At 42.3% G+C, this 21889-nt stretch overlaps 1 protein-coding gene across 4 annotated transcripts; it reads left to right on the forward strand.

Moving 5' to 3' along the window:
• Window positions 1-202: 202 nt before the first annotated feature.
• PALB2 (partner and localizer of BRCA2) lies at window positions 203-21344 on the forward strand (the record flags this gene model as incomplete). Of its 4 annotated transcripts, none has more annotated exons than XM_080911820.1 (13): window positions 203-280; window positions 2788-2847; window positions 3291-3384; window positions 4059-5471; window positions 7095-7759; window positions 8291-8362; window positions 10910-11071; window positions 13634-13719; window positions 15631-15792; window positions 17182-17298; window positions 18481-18568; window positions 19584-19732; window positions 21134-21344. In XM_080911820.1, 13 exons carry the CDS (start codon window positions 233-235, stop codon window positions 21342-21344), a joined length of 3327 nt encoding a protein of 1108 aa, XP_080767946.1. The 4 variants fall into 4 exon arrangements, with proteins under 4 accessions (XP_080767946.1, XP_080767947.1, XP_080767945.1 ...); XM_080911821.1 differs by having other exon boundaries at window positions 233-280; window positions 4059-4367; XM_080911819.1 differs by lacking the exons at window positions 19584-19732; window positions 21134-21344 and adding an exon at window positions 18730-18800 and having other exon boundaries at window positions 233-280; window positions 18481-18572.
• Between the last annotated feature and the right edge of the window lie 545 nt (window positions 21345-21889).

A 21889-nucleotide genomic window follows, 5' to 3' on the forward strand; every position in this document is an offset into this window, starting at 1 on the left:
TCTCCTCTAGTCGGCCCTGCTCGATCGTTCGGCGGTCTCCAGCTGCGCGTGTGCAGAGCGAGCGGCGGTTTTAATTGGCCAGAGCGGGCAGCGCGCGGGACCCCAGTCTTACAGTGTGGGTGGGCGGGATCCCCGTTCTTCCCCAGGGTTCCTCCTGACCACAGCAAGCTCTGGTCGGGTCCCCAGGCCCGAGGCTGGCGACGGCTGCTCTTTGCGTTCGACTTCCATCCCGATGGAAGAGCTTTCCGGGAAGCCCCTCAGCTGTGCGGAGAAGGAAAAGGTGCCCGGGTTGCGGGAGGGGTGACCCAGGGCTTTAACCTGTGTTTTCAAACCTGGTTCCTGTATCCGAGGCAGTGTCCTCTGACCTATCCTCCACGGGAAGTCATTGAGACAAGCGTGCTGCTCTCGCGGTGAAGCCCGAAATGCAAATTAGCCAAGCCTAACTTCTAGTGACCCTGCATAAATTTTAAGTGTAAAACTGTACATATAGGTAAACCTAGAGGCCCTCTTTTCTCCCACTCCACCCCTATCCCCTCACATAAATCTTTAAACAGTCTTGCACTTAAATTTTCGTGTTTGTGTATTAGGGCTTGACCTCTAAAATAGGTTTACATTGGAGAAGGAGATGTTTATAATTGTATGCTCTGGTTAGTTCTGAAGCTGATTTTCGCTAAGTTTAAGACCCCCGTTGGAACCGGACGAAGGGAAGAAAAAAACATAAATAGGCATTACATATAATGAATAGGTGCTCTTTCTCGGTGTGTGTGTGCATACAAATTTAGTGTAGTAGTTTGGAAGGGCTCTCATTTCTTTCGGGCTCAGTATATTATTCTCCTGCAAGACTTAAATATTGCTTGTATGTTCTTGTGCTGTGCAAAATTCGAATTCACGTTAGTTTATCCTCCTATCCTGCCTTACCTTCTGAGGGCAGTCAAGATCATTTACAAGTAAGGAAGATAACTCCCATTTACTGATAAGACTGTGGACAAGATAACCGCAGTTGTTTAGAGTACAGACTCTAGGCCTTCCTAATGCTGTGACCCTTCTATATAGCTCCTTGTGTTGTGGTGGCCCACGACCATGATGTCACTGCTATTTCATTACTGTAACTTGCTACTATTAGGAATCAAAATGTAAATATATGAGATGAATCCCCTCTGGGATCTCTCCCTACAGCTCTAGGCTCTGCCTGTGAGGGTTCAGTGGGAGCAGTTAAAATGACTGCTTCCTGTAGAAACTGCTTTTTCTCTGTTCAGTTTGCATATCTATAAAAGGGTGATTATGTGATAGAATGTATTTGTTAGGGTAATTGCAAGTGCTAATTGAGTTAGTGGACATTAAAGTCTCAGAAGTCCCTAGGGCCTACTGAAGCACATTATGAAGGTATCAGCCATTTTTATTCTTGTGTATCTGAGACTGGATGGGGACTGAGGTGACTTTACTACAGGAGTGCTGGAGTTCACAAAGTGCTCTGGAAACTGAGGTCGGGAAAGTGCTTAAGAAGAGTTTAAGTTGTTAGTAACTTTCAGTGAACCTTTCTGCTGCTTTTTGGGGTCGTTCTTAAGAAAGCATCTCATATCCCAAGCTAGTCTTGGACTTAGTAGGAAGCTAAGGGTGACCTAGTACCTCCCAAGTGCTGGGGGTACATGTGTTCACCAAGGAACTGGGTTTATGTGGTGCAGAGGATCAGAGCGCATGCTAGATGAGCACTCTACCAATCGAGAAACCTCTCTAGCTCCTTCTGAGATGTTTTAAAAGGAATATACTGAGGATGGAAATCCAGCAAGTGTCTGAAGGATGAATGCAGGGTTCCCAAAGGGTGGAAAAACAAGAATTGCTTTGCTGCTGAGAGAACATTCCAGCCACAGAAGCTAAGGAGACAAAGAAGATGTAAATGTTCAGGGACTAGTAATTCAGCATAGCCTAAATGAACTTATTTGCAAAAGCTTGTAGAGATGCCTGCTGTGTGCCTGGCTGGGAACTCAGAGGCACAGGCCCCACCTCTCACTGGCTTTCTTCTGCGTACTCTTCAGATGTATGAACCAGGTCCACCATGGAGCTTTCCTAATTGCCGTGTCTACAATAATTACACACATGCTATTTCCACAAGACTAGTTTCTTCCTTTAGATCTAGGTGCAAGTGGTAGCCCTCAAAAATGACTACACTCCCTGAAGTAGTCCCTCCAGGAAGCTAGTTATATCCCCCAGATTAATCTAGGTACTTACTACTGTGAAAGATCTTATCTGTGTTCCTTAAATGTTACCTGCATTCCTCACTGCAAGTAAATTGCCTTAACCACCTTGTACCTCAAGCACCAGAGATAACTAAGTGTGTGTGTGGGGGGGGATACTACTGCAAGTTCCTGGGCCATTAATAGATAAAGAGCATTTATTGGTTGATTGACTATGATAACAGCCCCTCGCTGCTTTTCAAAGTGATGGTAAGATAACAGGAGAAAAATGGATATGAATGGTGCAGTAAACTTTGAGAAGAGCACAGAGAAGGGGAAGAGTGTCTAAACTGGGTTTGACCTAGGAAAGTTAATCCTGCAAACCGAGGACTGAGGAATCCATAAGAATTGTTCCATGTGACAGGAAACTTATGGAAAGGTCCTAAGAGAGCTTGATGCTTTGTAGGAACTGAGAAAAGGTTTGAATGGGAAAACTGCTCTTCCCTGTACTGATCTTGCTGAGCACCATATGCGATCTCGGGCCTGCTGCGCACTATACCCATTCTCTCTGATCTCACCTTTCCACTGCTCAGAATTGTTCATGTTTTTCTTCCAGTTGAAGGAAAAGCTAGCATTTTTGAAAAAGGAATACAACAAGACACTTGCTCGTCTTCAGGTGGGTGAATCATAGTTGGTCAAATTAAAGTGTTGCACAGACTTTGTAAAAGGTTTTGTTGATCTGATTTTGGTTTGAAACAGGGCTTTACTGTGTAGCCCTGTTTTGACTTAAACTCATAAACCTGTGGCCAATAAGATGGCTCAGAGGGTAAAGTCACCTGCTGTAAAGTTTAACAAAGTGATCTCAATGCCCAGGAGTAACATGGTATAAGGAAAGTTGTCTTCTGAGTTCTACTAAGAAGTGCTAAGGCATGGGAGTGTTCATGTGTGTGCCACACACATACACAATAAATAAGAATAAGTAAACCCACAACCCTGCCTTGGTCTTCAGGGTGCTAGGATTACAGATGTACATCACCATGACTAATGGGAAGAAAGGTTCTTGATGGTAATAGAGCTTTAAGGAAAATTGATTTCTTGGGCTGCTTTTGTTTTCTCTAGCGTGCCAAAAGAGCTGAGAAGGTTAAGAACTCTAAGAAAGCCATAGAAGATTGTGTGCCCCAGCAGGAAATCTACCCACAACTAAGCCAGTCTGGTAAATTAGCCATTCACTTTCACTTGCTTTGTATTCAGTCCCCAGTTGGCTAATATTATTTATTTCACAGCCCACGGAAAAGAAGCAGTAGACATCCTAAGTAACACAAAATTCACATGCAATTCAAGCAGTACCCAGTACCTTCAGTTGGATTTTCCATTTAGGTGCTTTTTTTTTTCTCTTCAAACTTTCAGAACTATATTCAGTGTTGTAATTGGAAAAATGAGTTTTTGGGCTGGAGAGATGGCTCAGTGGTTGGGAGCGCTGACTGCTCTTCCAGAGGTCCTGAGTTCAAATCCCAGCAACCACATGGTGGCTCACAGCCATCTGTAATGCCCTCTTCTGGTGTGTCTAAGGACAGCTACAGTGTACTCATATATAATAAATAAATCTTTAAAGAAAAAAAGAAAAGTAGGTTTTAACTTTAGTTATTTTTAAATTAAATGTGATGTTTTGCCACAGAGCTACAAATATCCTGGTGCTTACAGTGTTTCCCAGGGTATTTCCTCATACTCAGGCCAGCCATCTACCTCAGCCTCAGAGCTACTCTCTGACTGTAAAAACACCACATGAGAGGCTATGTATGCGTTTCTTTGTGGGTCTGTTTTTAATTGTCTTGTGACTACCTGGGAGTGGACTTAATTGATTCTCATTTATACATATTTTCCCCTCAGAACCTATAAATAAAGGCTTTCCTTGTGACACATTACAAAGCAACCATCTCGATGAGGAGACTGGAGAAAGCATCTCTCAGATACTTGCTGTCGAAACTCAGTCCTCTAACTGTAAAAGTGACCAAGAAGTCTTACATGCACCAACAGCAGGTGACTTCCAAGGACAATTTTTGCATAGTACCAGCAGCCCTGACGTTGGTACGAAAGGGCAGAATGCACTTCCAGGGACAACAAAGAAGCTGCAGAAGAAAGCATCTGTTTCACCGGAGAAGGAAGAGTCATTCTACACTAATTCTCTTGTGCTCCCTGGCAAGCACCAAAAAAGACAGGAAACAGTCAGTAGCAAGAATCCTAGGGCCCCAGTAAGTGAAAAGACTCACCTTTTAAGTCTGAAGTTTCAAACTCCTGACCCTCCAGCCCCTGTTACAGGAATCAATGGAGAGGGTAGATTAATTCCACCATCTGGCAAATCAGAAAGGGGTATTGATACACCTGGGAGAGGAAACAATGTCTCTGTGGAGACTGCAGTCCCTTCATGTACTGTGTCAGACAGCAATCTTAGTCAGCACCTTAAACACACACCCAACAGTGGCTGCAGAATTACTACTCAGGGCCTGGCTTCATCTGTAAATCTGATAGCACAAGACCAAAAAGTGACTATATTTACAGATGACCCAGTAGTATATAAAACTGTGAGTACCAGGGGTCAGCTGTCAGGAAGTCCTAATTTGTGTTCTATAAATGATCTCACTCATAGTAACTTGCCAGAAAATACTACCCAAAACTCTAAATTTTTAAAATCTCCTGGTAACACTGTTGAGAGAAATGTGAATCTTCGGGAAGATGAAATTTTTGGTCCATCTAAGAACCTCAGCTCAGCAGCAGTCTCTCCTCCCTCCACAGAAAGTCAAATACATTCTTGTACAATGCTTGAAGGCCTTCTGTTTCCTGCAGAATACTATGTTAGAACAACCCGTCGAATGTCAGATTGTCAGAGGAAAATAGCTCTGGAAGCTGTAATTCAAAATCATTTGGGTGTCAGGAAGAAAGAGCTTAAAAAGAAAAACAAAGCAACTAAGAATGTAGTCCTCTCCAGTGAAGAAACTGACCAAAGCGGAAGTGGTGTGTTGGAAACGAGCACAGGACAGTTGAGTTCAGAAAGCCTCTCTCAGAAACTTCTCTCACCTGCTGAGGTCAGCTCTTCTCCAGGACCTGCTGACAACAGATCCAGGAAAGCCACTACATGGCCAACTGGTAGAGGACGCAGAGGGACACGAAAATCAGTCTTCACCTCCACACTGGACCATTGTCAGCTGCTTTTCCCTCCTTGCCCCACACTGCCTGTTAACAGATCCAAGGGTAAATTCACCAAGCATAAGTGTCAGAGTCAGATTGTATTTGATGATAATTGTTGTGATAGCTAATCATTACTGTGCACCTGGTACTTATAAATGCTATGCGATATTAACTTACTAAATCATCACTGCCCTGTTCAAGGCAGTGATTGATTATCTTCATTTTCAATTCAGGGAAGTAAGGCAGAGGAAGGGTACAGTGTGGGCACCAGAGGTCAGTGGCATGCTTGAGAAATGCATAGCAAAGGGAATACACTGGGTACTTAAACTAATACCTAGTCAGGTACAGCACAGTCTCATCCATGGGTAGGATCTAAGGTAAGTGTCACATTCTCCATAGTACTCATAGGTTCCATAGTAAAGTGGAATATGTATTAGGTAAAACTACAGGGAAAAAACTGCATATAGTAGAAAGTATGAGAACTTTTCATAACTGTTGTCTGTGGAATGTAAGATTTTGGAACAGCAAGCAAGAATTTAACAAGCTTTTTACTCATTTCCTAGGAAGTTAATCATACCTGATAAGCAATAGGAGATTGGATTACTGGGGCTTTAAGTAGAGAATGAGCAAATGCCTGAAAATATAGGTAGTGAATATTTTGTTTATCATTTTTCACTTGCTCAGTTGTGCAGCAGGAGCCACAGACAATATGTAACTTACTGTGCTCTCATAATACTTTGTGTATAAATAGGTGGAAAATTGTTTGTTATATGCCGTTAGGCATAGATGTTCTTTATGAACTATGATTGATTCATTTAAGAATAGGAAGCATGGGCTGGAAAGATGACTAAGCCATTAAAGACTAGGCTCCCAACCAAAAATATAAGAATAGGGAACATGGGTCTTCCTTATCTTAACCGATGATATAAAAACTTAAGAAGAAAAGGCAAGGTGTAGTATTGCATACCATTAATCACAGCTGAAGTAGAGGCAGGTAGATTTCTGAGTTCTAGACCATCCAGGGTTACATAGTGAGACCTGTCTCAAAAAAGAAAGGAAGGAAGAAAAGGATGCACACCAGTAATCTAGAAACGTTTTGTGTGGAGCCGATCTCACTAGTCCAAACTGGTTCTGAACTCAAGGTCCTTCTGCCTTAGCCTCCTGAGTACTGGGCTACTTTGCCTGATTAGACCTTTATTTATTTATTTAATGTATGAGTACACTGTAGCTGTCTTCAGACACACCAGAAGAGGACATCGGATCCTATTACAGATGGTTGTGAACCACCATGTGGTTGCTGGGATTTGAACTCAGGACCTCTGGAAGAGCAGCTAGTGCTCTTAACCACCGAGCTACCAGCCTACTGTGTGGTATCTGGAGGAGAGCTGGCGTTCCGTTCATTCAGATAAGGGGAATTATGTGTTGTGGGACCTTTACATTTTCCATCTGTTTGCTTTCACTTAGCATTGTGTCCATGCTGTGGAACATGTCAGTGCTTCATTCCTTTCTGTGGCTGAACAGATTGCTGGCCAGTCAGTCTGGCTGAATTAGTGAGCTCCAGGCTCAGTGAGAGGCCCTGTCCTAAAAAAATAAGGCAGAGAGCATATGAACATACACATGTGAGAACATACATATGTACGACAAATAATAACATTATTTTGGAGTAACGATAATGCTTTCACTGCACTGTGAGAACAAAACCCTAACTTTAAGGCAACTTGTCTTTTCTCACTATTACAGACTTTGAATTACCTGATGAAGACTTTGGGCCTCTTAAACTTGAAAAATTGAAGTCCTACTCAGAAAAGCTGATTGAGTCTCCTGACTCAAAAAACTGTGGTGAGAGTCTTCCTAAAGAAGGAAAGCAGGTTCTGGAGGAACTGCAAATAGATTCAGAAACGGAGGGCTTGGAAGAGGAGCTCACTGTTCCACCAGGAGAAGCATGCCATCCAGGGCCAGCCCTGAGAAGGCAGCCGGGGAGCAAGGGCCTTTCTTCATCCATGGTGCTTTTCACTCCTACGGACACAGCTGCACCTGATGATCATGGCAGGTCTGCCTCCCTGTGTTCCCCTGCTTTCCCCGTCTTAGGCAGGACTCCAGCTTTTGGCTCCCAAGCAGTGGGTGAGAATATATCTCCCGAAACTGGACAGCCTTGCTCTACATCCCGACCTTCTCACTTAAGAGACACAAACAGTCTTGTTAATAACAATAAACAGTGCAACAGTTCAGCCTGCTCACCAAAACTGGAGACCAACCTGCAAGTGTCAGGTAGGCAAGGACGACCTGCCTATGACAGTGACTCTGGCCCCCATGCAACACCTCTACCTATTGAGTCATTCACTTTCAGAGAAAATCAGCTTTGTGGAAATGCATGCCTCGAGTTACATGGACATTCCACTGAACAGGTACAATCGCTTCCTTTGTGAGGTCTTCTCTGAAAGGATGCAATGTCTTAGTGCATATGGACGGCGTGGTCTTCTTCCCATTGGCCTCTCTGTAGTTAAAGCATTTCATTGTATTTGTTTGAAATGTCTTCATTGTAAATGCTAAGCTCATTCTAGGAAAATTAAGGCTAATTAAATTATGTTTTTTAAAATATTTTTTCTTGTTTTATATGCATTGGTGTTTTGCCTACGAGTATGTCTGTGAGATGTCAGAGCCCCTGTACTGGACTTATGAGCTGCCATGCAAATCCTGGAAATAAACCTGGTTCCTCTGGAAGAGCAGCCAGTGCTCCTAACTGCTGAGCCATCCTCCAGCCCCCTAATTATGTGTTTAAAAATACAAGGAGGCTCCTACTCTTTGCCCACAGTGAAATGGTTGCACTGTGCTGGACTACCTCTGTGCTGCTAGAGGTAGCTAAGGTAGTTTTGCGATGAGTAAGAAAGGCACGCATCACATAATGTAAGCTCATGGTGTGACTTCTGTTTCCACAGACTGAAATTGCAGATCTTCCTGCTTGTGACAGTTTAAACCCAGGCAACCTGCAGTTGGTTTCAGAGTTAAAGGTCAGTAAAATGTCCTGTTACCCTACACCGTGAATATACATGTGAAACTGAATGAGTTGGCACAGTTGTTCCATTTGTTTGTTTAATGTTATTACATATATTGAGAAACAAGTGCAGAAAAGCATGTTTTAATTCTTCCCACAGTATTTAGTTATGCTTTGAATTATCTATCTGAAATTTATATACCAACTTTTTTTTTTTTTTTTTTTTTGAGACAGTCTCAATATAGGCTAGCCTTAAACTCACAGATCTGCTTGTCTCTGCCTCTCAAGTACTGTACTGAGACTAAAGCCATGTTCTGCCACATCTGGCTTAATTTTTTTAGTGAACTTAAGTTCATTTAAATAAACTGAGTAATTTGTTTAAATCAGATATTTGACAATGGGGGAGAATGAGGCAGGAGTCATGCGTGCCTCTGCTATTAAATGTAATATTCTTCAAGAATATCTTAGGATTTATAAGAAAATAGGCCATGTGTGGTGGCACACATTTGCAAGATCAGTGCTCAGGAGGCAAGTGGACCATGAGTGTGAGTGAGGCCAGTCCAGGCTGCCTGTCAGATTGGACTACATAGTAAACTCTCAAGAAAAGGAAAATCTTAGTTCTGGGTTTTGATGCAATAAATGTTTAGCTACCATATCCAAAAAGGTTTCCAAACATTGCTGAGCATTCTTGGAATGGAGGTGAGGCTTTATAGTCTTTCCCAGTTGAAAACCAGTGTACAGAGGAAACACTTCAGACACAAAGAAGTGTTGCTGCCCATTACTCAGATTAGCCTCTGAGCTCCACGCTCCATTTCTGTAGCAGGTATGTAGAAGTAGTGCCTGTGCTGTGTGAAAGTTGTTCTGGGGTCATTTATTTATGTATTTGTTTTATTTATTCTTCTCTTATACATTATGTCTTGGCCGCAGTCCCCTTCCATTCCTTCCAGTCTCCCTTCTCCCTCCAGGTCCCCTCCTCTGTTTCCCTTCAGGAAAGAACAGGCCTCCCAGGGCTAACAACTGAACATGTCTTATCAAGTAGCAATGAGACTAGGCACAGTGCTGGATGAGGCAACCCAGTAGGAGGGAAAGGGTCCCAAGAGCAGGCCAAAGAGTATGAGACAGCCCATCAATCCCACTTAAGGAGTTGCACAAGTACATTAAACTAACAACCAAAACATGTATGTAGAGGATGTAGCCCAGCCCCATACAGAATCTGCGGCTGTCCCTTCAGTCTCTGAGCCCCTATGGTCTCTGCTTTGTTGATTCTGTGGGCCATGGCCTCATATGTCCTTCACTTGGGACAACTTTATACTTTAGATTCAGATGGAATTTATCATTTTATTCATACTTCCAAGTTTGTATGTTAATGGTTACAGGTTTTGTCTGTCAGTGTGTATGCAGTTTAATCTTTTCATTCCCCTACTTTTTTTAAGTTAATTTATTTGAGGCAGGGTCTCATATATACCAGACTGGCCTTGTTCTCCTGATTTAGCAGACACTGGTCTTCCAAGTGGTGGGTGTGCGGGGATTACAGTATGTTCTGTCATGACTAGATTATTGGGTGCAGAGAATTAACCCAGGGCTTGTATGTGATAGGAGAGAACTCAACCAAACGAGCCACACTCCCAGACTTCTTGCCTTTGTCATGTATGTTTTAAAGCAACTAGCTCTTGATTATACTGATTTTGTTTTGTGTTTGAGCTCGGGTTTCAGTGTATCTGAGACTGCCCTTAAACTCAGGATCTTCTTGCCTCTTTTTTCTCCTACTCAGATTATAGGCACGCACTGCCACACCTGGTTCATTCATTGCTGCTGTTCTCATTGTGTCTTTATTAACTCCTTGAGCTATGTGCTATCTTTTTTTTTTTTTTTTGATGAATGCTGCTTTTCCATGCTTTGTGGGTTTTGACCCACAGTACTCTCCTTGTTCTAGTAAAAATAGCTTATTTGCTGGGGGTGGCAGAGGCAGGCAGGTTTCTGTGAGTTTGAGGCCAGCTTGGTCTACCGAGTCAGTTCAAGGATAACCAGAACTATACAGTGAAAACCTGACTGGGGGTGAGGGGGGACAAAGAAAGGCAGAGAGAGAGAGAGAATGGGAGGGAGAAGCACTTGGGAGGCAACTTGATCTACCTTTCAAGTTCTAGACCAGCCAACACTACACAGTGAGATCCTGTCTTTTTTTGTTTGTTTGTTTTGTTTTTTTGTTTTCAACTTTATTCTTTCTTTAACTGATGAGTTGTTCACCAGGATCTCTAATTTCCAAACAGGTTAGTTCTCGTGAGCTGTCTTTTTGTATGTGTATACATCAGAATGTATTCCATTCTAGAATTACAGTCTAAAACCTTTTATTTAGCTCTGGACTTAAGACATTTTTAAATCAAATCTGAGATGTTCTGGGGGTTGGTTGTGTGTGTGTGTTACATAAAATATATACAGCTCTTTCTTACAACATGCATAGAACTTTTATGTAGCTGGTATTTCATCTCATCCTTGTAACTCATTACTTTTGGTGCTTCCTCTTTTTGTGTAGCAGAATTTACCATAATTTCTCCTTTTGGGTCAGAATCCTTCCAGTTCCTGCTCTGTGGATGTGAGCGCCATGTGGTGGGAAAGAGCTGGTACTAAGGAGCCGTGCATCATAACTGCTTGTGAAGATGTCGTTTCTCTTTGGAAACCCTTGGATTCTTTGCAGTGGGAGAAAGTTCATACCTGGCACTTCACAGAGGTATGTCCAAGCCTCAGGGCTGAAAGGTGGATCTGTGTCATTTGTGATGTGAATGAACAGCTTAGCAGAGATTTGTGACTACTCATTGCAAGCTCATGTTCTAGCATTTATTATGAATGAAGCATCTCAGACTTTACATTGAGCACCACATGCCCACCATCTAGACTCCAGCATTACTGTAATGCTTTAACGTGCTTGCAGGCAGGTGGAGTTCTACAGCTGGTCTATGGAGAAGCTTGCATTACTTGTCTATTCTGATGTCTAAACTGCTGATAGTCATATATCTTCTTCACCAAGACACTATTCTATTTTCCATATGTTATCTTTATTCATCTTCATATATATACTTCTAGTATGGTTACAGTACTACTGTATTTAAATTTATTGTTATTCTTATTATTATTAGTGTGTGTTTGATATTTGAGTGTGGGAGTCTGAAGACAGCTTTCAGGAATCATTCTCTCCTTCAGTGTGGGTACCAGGGATTAAACTCAAGTTTCTAGGCTTGTATGACAAATATATGTACCTGCTGAAGCATCTTCCCAGTCCGTTTAAGATTTTTGAATCCAAGTAAACATTTATGTGTTTCTACATATTCCTTTCTTTAGTGAGAGGGGAGTATTGAGAAAGGTCTCATGTAGCCCAGGTGGCCTTGAACTTCAATGTACCGAAGCTCACCCTAAACTCCTGACCCGCCTGCCTTTACCTGTCAAGTGCTGGAGTTGTAGGCACACACGACATGCCTGGGTTTTCTGTATATTCCTCATATGTATTTGTACTTTTCTTCCTGAACTCACAGGTTCGAGCACTGGGCTCTGCACACAGCTGACAGTGAACATCTACCTGCTTAGTGACTAATAAAATTACCTTTTTTCCTGGGGGGCCTTATTCATGCTAAGCTCATGATCTGCCATTGAACTTCATCACCTCTAGCCCCTAAACATAAATGATATTTGATTTCTTATTCCCTCCCTCCTTCCTTTCTTTATGTATATGTGTGCAGGTAGTGAATCTTGTGTATTCAAGTACATGTGTTTGTGGGGGGCAGAAAACAGTTCATGTGTCTATCACATGTCAGTCCTCAGGAGCTGTCTGTCTTGATTTTTGAGACAGTCTCTCCTTAGCTTAGAACTCACTAAGTAATATAAGCTGAATGGCCATTGAGCTTTAGACATCTATCTGTCTCTGCCTCCCCAAAGCTAGGATTACAATTTTCTACTATTTCACCTGGCCTTTTTACACTGGATTCTGGGGGTCAGGGTTTAATTCCATGATTACAAGGCAAGCACTTTGCTTACTGAGCAAGCTTCCCAGCTTTTTGACACTTTTTTTTAGATTAAAGATGCATTTTTAAGTATGTATCTATATGTTGAGGAGAATATGTGTATATGAGTGCAGGTGTGCAGAGAGACCAGAAGAGCATTTTGTTGGATCCCCTGGAGCTGGAGTTGCAAGCAGTTGCAGTCTCAAGTATTTAGTCTCAGATACAGAGAACCAAATCCAGGTCCTCTATAAGACAGTTCTTAACTGCTGAGTAATCTCTCCAGTCTACCCAAGCCGCCCTTTTCAGGCAGTCTCACGGTTGCCCATGCTGGCCACAGACTCAGGAACACAGGTGATTGATTCTTCTGCTGGAGCTACTCACTCCCCTAGAATATTTAAACGGCACCTAATGCTCTCTTCATCTGATTGCTACAATTTACTGGTTCTTGATTGTTAGCGGCATAAATTGCATTAAACAAGCACTTATTGGTGTGATATTATTTGCTTGGCTTAAGTATTTAGTCCTAGCTACAGGAGGCTGAGGCAGGAGTGCTTGTGACCAGCACTTTGAGACCAGCCTTAACAACATAGGAGACCCTACCTGAAAAAAATTAAAATAAATACTAACCTAACTTTTAACACACATTGCTATGTAATTGTTTATTTGGGGGGGGGGGTGTTGATAGTGGTCTCATAGTATAACCCAGGCTGTTCTTCATTTTGTGACACACACACCTCCAGCCTTAGTCTAGCTCCCAGCTTAGACTAAAAGTCTCCCATAGTCCTAGACTTTTAGGTCCACACTACCACACCCAGCTCATGCAGTTTGGAGCTTGTAAGGAGATTTTCTGAGGGCTCAGGTGGAATGACACATACCTTTAATCCCTGCACTTGGGAAGTAGAGGCAGAAAGTGAGGTCAGCCTGGTGTACATGTTGAGTTCAGATCAGTCCGTAATACGTATGAGACACTGTCTCAAAGAAAATCCAGAAACCAAACCAGAACACCAGAAGGTTGTATGAGGAGCAGGAGATCTTTCTGAATCTTCACCTTTCACACGCAGTTCTGATACCATAAGAATTCAGGAGAATGTGATTAGCGGGCTCAGGCCTGTAGTCCCAGCTACTCAGGAGGCTGAGGCAGGAAGGTCACAGGCTCATGGCCAGCCTACACAACTTAGACCCTATCACAAAATCAAATGTAAAAAGAAGGCTAGCCATAGCATAAAAGAAGTGTGGTACATTGTTTCTAAAATATTCATGAAACTATAAGTAACTGAGTATAATTTTATTTTATGTAGGTTCCAGTATTGCAAATAGTTCCAGTGCCTGATGTTTACAATCTTATATGTGTAGCTTTGGGAAGTTTGGAAATCAGAGAAATCAGGTATGCAGTTTCTGAAGCCTCCACATGTGATCTCTCTTGCTCTGGCACTCCACTGTCTTTAATCTTTTCAGTTATTTTGAGTTCACATTATAACCCACATTTCAGTACTAAAAGTGGGCCATCTTAAAAGAATCTGAGTTTCCAGTCTGGAAAGATTGTTCAGTATTTAAGGCTACTTGCTTCTCTTAAAGAGTATCCACATTGGGTTCCTAGCACCTACATTAGGTGGCTCACAATCACTTTCAACTCCAGTTCTAAGGAATCTCATACCCTGTCTTAGTTTTTACTGAGGTTTTACTGCTGTGAACAGACACATGACCAAGGCAACTCTTGTAAGGACAGCATTTAATTGGAACTGGCTTACACGTTCAGTCCATTATCATCAAGGCAAGAACATGGCAACATCCAAGCAGGCGTGGTGCAGGAAAGAGTTCTACATCTTTATGAAGGCTAATAGCAGAATACTGACTACCAGACAACTAGGATGAGGGTCCTAAATCCCACACCCACAGTGACACAATTTCTCCAAAAAGGCCACACCTTCTAATAGTGCCACTCCCTGGGCCGAGCATATACAAACTATCACACACCCTCTTCTGGCCTTTCCAGGCACCTAAAAAATATATTGTACACTCAAAATACAACCATAAAATAAAATAAGTAAATCTTTTCTGAAAGAAAAACATTAATTTAGGGCCAATCATGATGACATACTGAAATCCTAGAATTTGGAAGGCTTAAGTGGGAGAATTAAGAGTTCACAGAGGGCTGGAGAGATGACTCAGTGGTTAAGAGCACTGACTGCTCTTCCAGAGGTCCTGGGTTCCAATCCCAGCAACCACATGCTCACACCATCTGTAATGGGATCTGATGCCCTCTTCTGGTATGTCTGAAGACAGCTACAATGTACTCATATACATAAAATAAATAAATCTTTAAAAAAAGTTCAAAATCAGCATCAATCACCCTTAGCTGTATAAGACCCTCAAGACCAGCATAAGAACCTCACTCAAAAAAATAAAAACACGTCAAGAGGGTTGGAGAGTTGGTTCAGTAGTTAACAGTCTTTATTACTCTTACAGAAGACTCACATAGAACTCACAGACATGACCATCTCTGTCCTCTGTGGGCTCCTGTATGTGTGTTGCATACATAAACTCTTGTAGGCATGCACACATACACATAAAATTAAAAAAAATCTGGAAAGATGGCATAGCAGTTAAGAGTACATACTGCTCTTATAGGAGGACCTAAGTTTAGTTTTTAATACCCTTGTAGGGCAGCGTAACCACTTGTAATTCTAGCTTGAGGGGATCTAGCATTATCTGACTTCTATGGACACTTCACTCAGGTGCACATACAACACACAGGCACACAAATATATACAATTGAAAATAAAGTAATTTATTTTAATCATAGAATTCGAACTTTGATACAGGAATGGTGGCACACTGAGGGGGAATTTTTAGGCCAGCCTGGGTTACATGAATCTCTCTCAAAAATTTAATCTAGCTAAGCATGATAGCACAAGCTTTTAGTTCTGGTACTTAGGAGACTGAGACAAGCAAATCTGAGTTTGAGGCCAGCCTGCCAGAGCTACATAGTGAGATCTTGTCTCAAAATAAAATCTAGTGGCTAGAGATGGCATAACAGTCAGAAGACAACACCCACTCAACAACCCAGCTGCCCTCAGACACCTGTAGTTCTAGCTCCGAGAGATTCTAAGCCTTTTACCCTTTTGGTACCAGGACCCACATCCACATGTGTGCCTACACTTACATACACACACACATACACAAAATCCTTAAAAAATGACTGGCATCTGTGACTGACGTTGCTATGTAAAATTTATACTCAGTGCCTTATTGCCCACTGCTTACTCCTGGCTTCTGGAATTTGTGTTTGGGGTAGGGCGTTACTATGTTCCTCTGGAGATGAACATGAAAAGCAAGTCCTTCTGAAATCTGGAGACATACAAGCTATGCTTGGCCTGACAAAGAGGAGACTAGTTAGCAGCACTGGGACCTTTTGCAATCAGCAAATACAAATCATGACATTTGCTGAAGACGGAAGGTAAGAAAAGTATTGATTGGCCTTCTCTGTTCTGTAAAAGAGGCATTTTATCTCAGGCTTCAGGGAAAGTAGATGCCTAGGAACCTGATTTTCTCTGCTGTAGGCGTGGCAAGCATGGCAAACAAAGTACCTTGCCCCTTGTTTCCTCGCCTGTCTAGATGTAACCTGCAGACATGCATTCTAGCTCCAGGCTTTTTCTCATGCTCAAAACCTGCTTGCTTGTTTAATGGTCAGCTCTCGGGTCCTTTATAGTCAGCAGGTAGCAACCTGAACTAAAATGCTTTCTCCTTCTGTCCTGTGCTTTCCCAGTTTGTTTCAGTTTAGACCCAGGGTTTGGACTCTGTTACTGAGCTATACCTCAGTCTGTTTTCTTTAAGGTGTTTGTCCTTCCTCATGACCGAGGGTAGGGATCTTATTTCTCATCATTAGTCCTGAACCAACGTGGCAATCTGGGCAAGGGACCAGTGTTAAGGACATGAACTGCATGTGGTGGTACACACCTGCAGAAGCTGGGAGGACTGCAGCCTGGGCCATACAGTGTGTACTGGGCCAGCCTGGACAGCAGAGATCCTGGCTGCCCTGGCTCAAATCAATTGCCAGGGCCATGTTGGTAGAGAAGAAAAGAAGACAGATTTGTGAGAAATGAGTCTAGAGAGTCAGTAAACTTGCTGACTGAGTGGCTGAGGAGGAAGGGGACAATGATGTCAGTGTTCAGGGTTGGTCACTGCATTGATGGGAAGTTCAGACACTGAGGTAAGAATGGGGAAAAATAGATTTAAACAGAATATTTGTGAGATTTAACATTGGCTAGAGTGAATTTGAGGTGATTGTAACATGTTCAAGAAAATGAGATTAAAAAGATAAATTTATTGTAGAAAATTTAGAACATGTCTTCTAGCTAAAACATTTTCCTGGGTCTGGAGAGATGGCTCAGCGGTTAAGAGCACTCACTGCTCTTCCAGAGGTCCTGAGTTCAAACCCGAACAACCACATGGCGCTCACAACCTCTGTAATGGGATCCAATGTTCTCTTCTAGTGTGTCTGAAGACAGCTGCAGTGTACTCATAAACATAAAAAGTTAGAAAAAGAAAAAACTTTTTTCTGGTACTCATTGTTTTTCTTTATTTTATTTATTTATATAAATTTGACAAAATAAAAAAGATTTGTTTGTTTGTTTATATAGATATGAGTGTTCTATCTGCATGTACACCTGCATGCCAGAAGAGGGCATGAGATCACAGCGTAGATGGTTGCTGGGAATTAAATCAGGCCCTCTGGAAGAGCAGCTCTCATTTAGTGTTGTATTGTACATAGTCTAGTAATGTATAGAAGGACCACTTAGAAACTGTTTTGGTTCAAAAATGATTTTCAGTGCTGTTTTAAATACAGCAGCAAAGATGAACAGCTTTTGATGCCTCCTGATGAAACTATACTGACTTTTGCTGAAATCCAAGGGACGCAGGAAGCTCTGCTTGGTACTACCACTGTGAACAGCATTGTGATCTGGTAAGCTTTTGCTCCCTATGTGAATGCACTTCTGTTTTATAGTTGTGAAGGTTAGGTGTGCTGGGCATGGTCAGGTATGGTAGTGTATTCCTGTAATCCTATAACACAGGAAGGGGAGGAGGCTGATGGATCCACGGTGGACATGTGGAAAGTTGCTGCCTTAGAGAGAGACTGAAGACATGACTGGTTTTCTCTTTTCCACTGTTAGAAGCTTTGTCCTTGTCTTGCCAAGAAAGTGAACCTAGATAAGTGGAAAGAACATTTTAGAGCAGTTTCTAAGATGCAGAGTCTGGCTGGCTCAGCAGTTAAGAACACTTACTTCTTCCAGAGGTCCTGAGTTTAATTCCCAGCAACCACATGGTGGCTCACAACCCTCTGTAATTCTAATTCCAAGGGATCTGATGCCTTCTTCTGCCCTCCATGGGCACCAGCCACATACATGATGTATGTATATGCAGATATACCTGCAGGCAAAACAGCTATACTGCTACAAAATAAATATTCAGTAAGTCTTACAAACAGACAAGATGGCAAGCATGTGTGTAAGTTAAGAGATTACGGTGGAGACTGGGGAGACAAATCATAATAGTGAGTAGTGTAACTTGTAGCTGATTCATTCCCAGCACAGGGAGATGGTAGAAAATACTGAGTAAATGTGAAGAAGTTATCCACACTAGTATAGCAGAGTCCACCCAAGGCTAAACTGTCACGTTCAAGTTTTGACAAAATTAACCTGCTATTACACTTTTAATAAGGTTCTAGACATGGTGGTCATGTCCTTTATCTTAGCATTCAGGAGTTAGAGGCAGGTTGATCTCTGTGTGCAACCATCTTGGTCTCTAGGAGGAGTTCTAGACTAGCTCGGTCCACCTAGTGAGACCTTATCTTTAAAAACAGGAAGTATATGAAGTGTAGCTAAACAAAAGTATAGTGCTTTGTTCCTTAGTGATTTCCTGTTGTTACCTTCCAAGATAGTTGGTAACAAATTAAGAACATTATATGTGGACCAGGCGTGGTAGTGCAGGCCTAAACCAGCACTGAGAGGCTGTGGCTGGAGGAGCACAAATTTGAGGCTAGCTTAGGCTACAGAGGACACCCTGTCTTTAAAAGGAAAAGGCGTATTCTATGTGGAAATGATGTTACTAGAAGAATGTAACAGGCTCATGTATTTGTATGTCTAAGGAATTTAAAAACTGGCCAACTCCTGAAAAAGATGCACATTGATGACTCTTACCAAGCCTCCGTCTGTCACAGAGCCTATTCCGAGATGGTGAGTAGTGACCCAGGACTGTTCCGTGTTTATTTGTGTAATCTGTTGGTCTCACCAGTGTTGGTCTCACCAGTGGGAGGAGGAACGGTGGCAGTCAGCATGCCCTCCTGTTGTCTTTTCTTTCAACATTGGATGGCGGTGTGCTTTGACTTTGTTTTGAGACAGGTTCTCTTGTAGCCTAGGCTGGCCTGAAACTGTCTGTGTTCTGAGTAAGATGACTTTGAACCTATGATCCCCCTGCTTCTACCCTCGATGCTGGGACTTCTGGCACAAGACAGGCTCCATTGACTAAGCCACATTCCTAGCCTGTTTGTTCTTTTTGAGATTTATAATTAAAGTTAGTGTTAGTGGAGTATCATTGCTTGTCACATTTTCTGCTTGTAAGACTTAAAGACGCATTTCCAAACTATGGATTTTGTCCTAAAAATATTATCCCTGTTATCAAGTTTGATGCCTGACTACTTAAAAAAGAAAAAGGGGGGAAATCACAATATAGCCAGATTTCTTTAGAACTCAGTATGGTATGTAGCTCAGGCTACCAAAAAATCTTGAGCCTAACTTTTATAATTTGTTACAAACGTTGAATTTGTTTCTAGAATGTACCTGTTTGTTTGTTTCCATTAAGTAATTGGCATATTTGGTATATACACTAATTACTCTTACTCACTAACCTTCAAAGCAGAGAGATGTCTTCTGTGGGTTTTTTCATACAAACCACAGATGATGGTTTCTTTTTTGTCACTTTATGGGAATCCTGAGATTTTGTTTATAAATGAGTACTTCCAGTTTGAGGTTCCTTGTACACATCTCTGTGACGTCCATCTTTTACCGGCCTTTTCCCAGTGGATGGCACAAGGTGTATCTAAAGCATAGGAACCCGAAGAGTCTGCTGGACTCATGATCATCAAGGCTGTCGAGGATCTAGAAGTCTGTGAATCGTTCCTTCTGCATTGGTTTTGTCACCACTGCTAACATACTCTTGATGGTCGGGTTGGTTATTTCTCTCCTGCAACAGGGGCTCCTGTTTGTTGTTCTGAGTCATCCTTGTGCCAAAGAGAGCCAGGCCTTTGGAAGCCCCATGTTTCAGCTGCTGGTGATTAACCCTATGACAGCTCAGAGTGCGGGTGTTCTGCTGTGCTCCCTTCCTCGGGGGCAGACTGGAAGGTAAGTTCGTGACTGCTGTTCAAGGGTGAAGTAATTTTGAAGGTACTGTGCTGGGTACTTTTAAGTCACTAAAATCTAGAATAGACAGCATGAGATGCTAAAGGCTATTGGGCTATAGAGGTTGCTTACTCGTAGAGTTTTTGATAATTCATCCCTATTGAAACATTTATAGGGGCTGGAGAGATGGCTCAGCAGTTAAGAACATTGACTGCTCTTTCAGAGTTCCTGAGTTCAAATCCCAGCAACCACATGGTGGCTCACAATCATCTGTCATGGAATCTGATGCCCCCTTCTGGTGTGTCTGAAGACAGCTACAGTATACTCATATATAATAAGTAAATCTTTTTTTAAAAAAAAGACGTTTATAGTTAACTACTTGTGGCTATCCAAAGCCACATGGAAATGGTTCATTCTTGTCCTCTTCCATCTTGACTTCTCCTCTCCTGGCTTCTCCCTCCTTTCCAAAACTCTGTTCCACCTGTCTTTTTCACAGGCCTTTTTTTATCTTGTGCCTACCCTCAGCTGCATATCAGCATCAACAAGTTGTCTTTAGAATTTAAACCCAGGCACAGACTATGGAGCCTTTGCTTTTTGTGTTGGGTTTTTTGCTTATTTTTTACATTTTTTAGGTGGGCGTGGAGGTCTGAGGACAACTTGTGGGAACCAGTTCTCTCCTTTCACCATGTGGGTTCCATGGGTCAAATACACATGAATAAACTCATAGACAATAAATAACTCAGTTTTTGAGGGTTTGTTTGTTTGTTTGTTTGTTTTGAGACAAAAAGGTAAGAAAAGACTGGAGATATAGTTCAGTGGTAGAAGGGTTCTAGGGATCCCTAAGACTGCCAAAAAAAAAAAATGAGCAGCCTCGGGAATTTGGGGGAGAGTGTGTCTCAGGTGAACTCTGGATGGTTGTGACAGGCCTGGGTGATAAGTTTCCAGGCATGGTGTGATTCAGGTTAGAGTCTTAAAGAGAGATGGGGGCGGGGCAGACAGAGACAGTCACACTAGCAGAGCAAGGTCACTCAGGTAAGACTGGGTGTGGTTAGCAAGGAGAGGGGCTGAGCGTCGTCTGTGAGCTGGTGCTGGGCAGTGAGAGGAACCACGGAACCGCGCTGCTGCCCAGGCCAGCGGTACTCCTGCACAGGTGTTCAAAGGGACAGGACACTTGCTTTCTGATGATTCTTGGGAACATTTTTTTCTAGTGTTTTACATTTAATTAGTTAATGTGTTTTGTTAAGTGTGTGGTAGCCAGAAATCAGCTTTTAATAGTCAGTTTTCTCCTCATGTGGATCCTGGGGATTAAATGTGGGTGGTTAGTGAAGTGCCTTTCCTGCAGAGCCATTTCTGAGTTCTTGAAGCCTTAAATGTGAGATCTGAATTGTCTTTTCTTTGTCTTAGGTTCCTGGAAGGGGATGTGAAAGATCATGTCGCAGCAGCAGTCCTGACTTCTGGGACAATTGCCATTTGGGATTTGCTTCTGGGTCACTGCACCGCTCTCCTCCCACCTGTCTCTGACCAGAATTGGTCTTTGGTTAAATGGTCGGGTACAGATTCTCACTTGCTAGCTGGACAAAAGGATGGAAATATATTCATATACCGCTACTTTTAAGAGACAGATCAATTTTTTCTGTTGTTTGTTTGTTTTAACAATACAATACCTTAATGACATTTCATACGATTATTTGAATGTATTTCCCACAAACTTAATTTTGCTGGTGGTGGCACTACTGACTGAACATTTGTTTAGACTTACTTTCAGGTTAATAGTTTTAAGCCACTCTTTGCACATTTGCTATTACAGCTGTAAATGTTAATAAATATTTATTTTGATACTTTCTGCTTTGATTGTTCTTTTTTTTTTTTTCAGTCTGTTTATATTAATTCAAAAATAAGAAATGCAGGCTGGGGAAAATGGCTCAGTTGGTAAAATGCTTGCATGCATCTGATTCCATTCACCGTGGGAAATGGTTGTGGTCCTAGCACTAGGAAGCAAAGACAACTAGATCTCTAGGGCACACTGGTCAGCCAGGCTGACCCAGTTGGCAGGATCAAGGCCAGTGCCAGACCCTGTCTCACAAAGAAAAGAAGAAGGTAGATGATACCTGAGGAATACCACCCAAGGTTGTTCTCTGGCCTCATGTGCTCTGGTGCATG

Source organism: Micromys minutus (assembly GCF_963924665.1).
Source record: "Micromys minutus genome assembly, chromosome: 2".
Taxonomy (NCBI): Eukaryota; Metazoa; Chordata; class Mammalia; order Rodentia; family Muridae; genus Micromys; species Micromys minutus.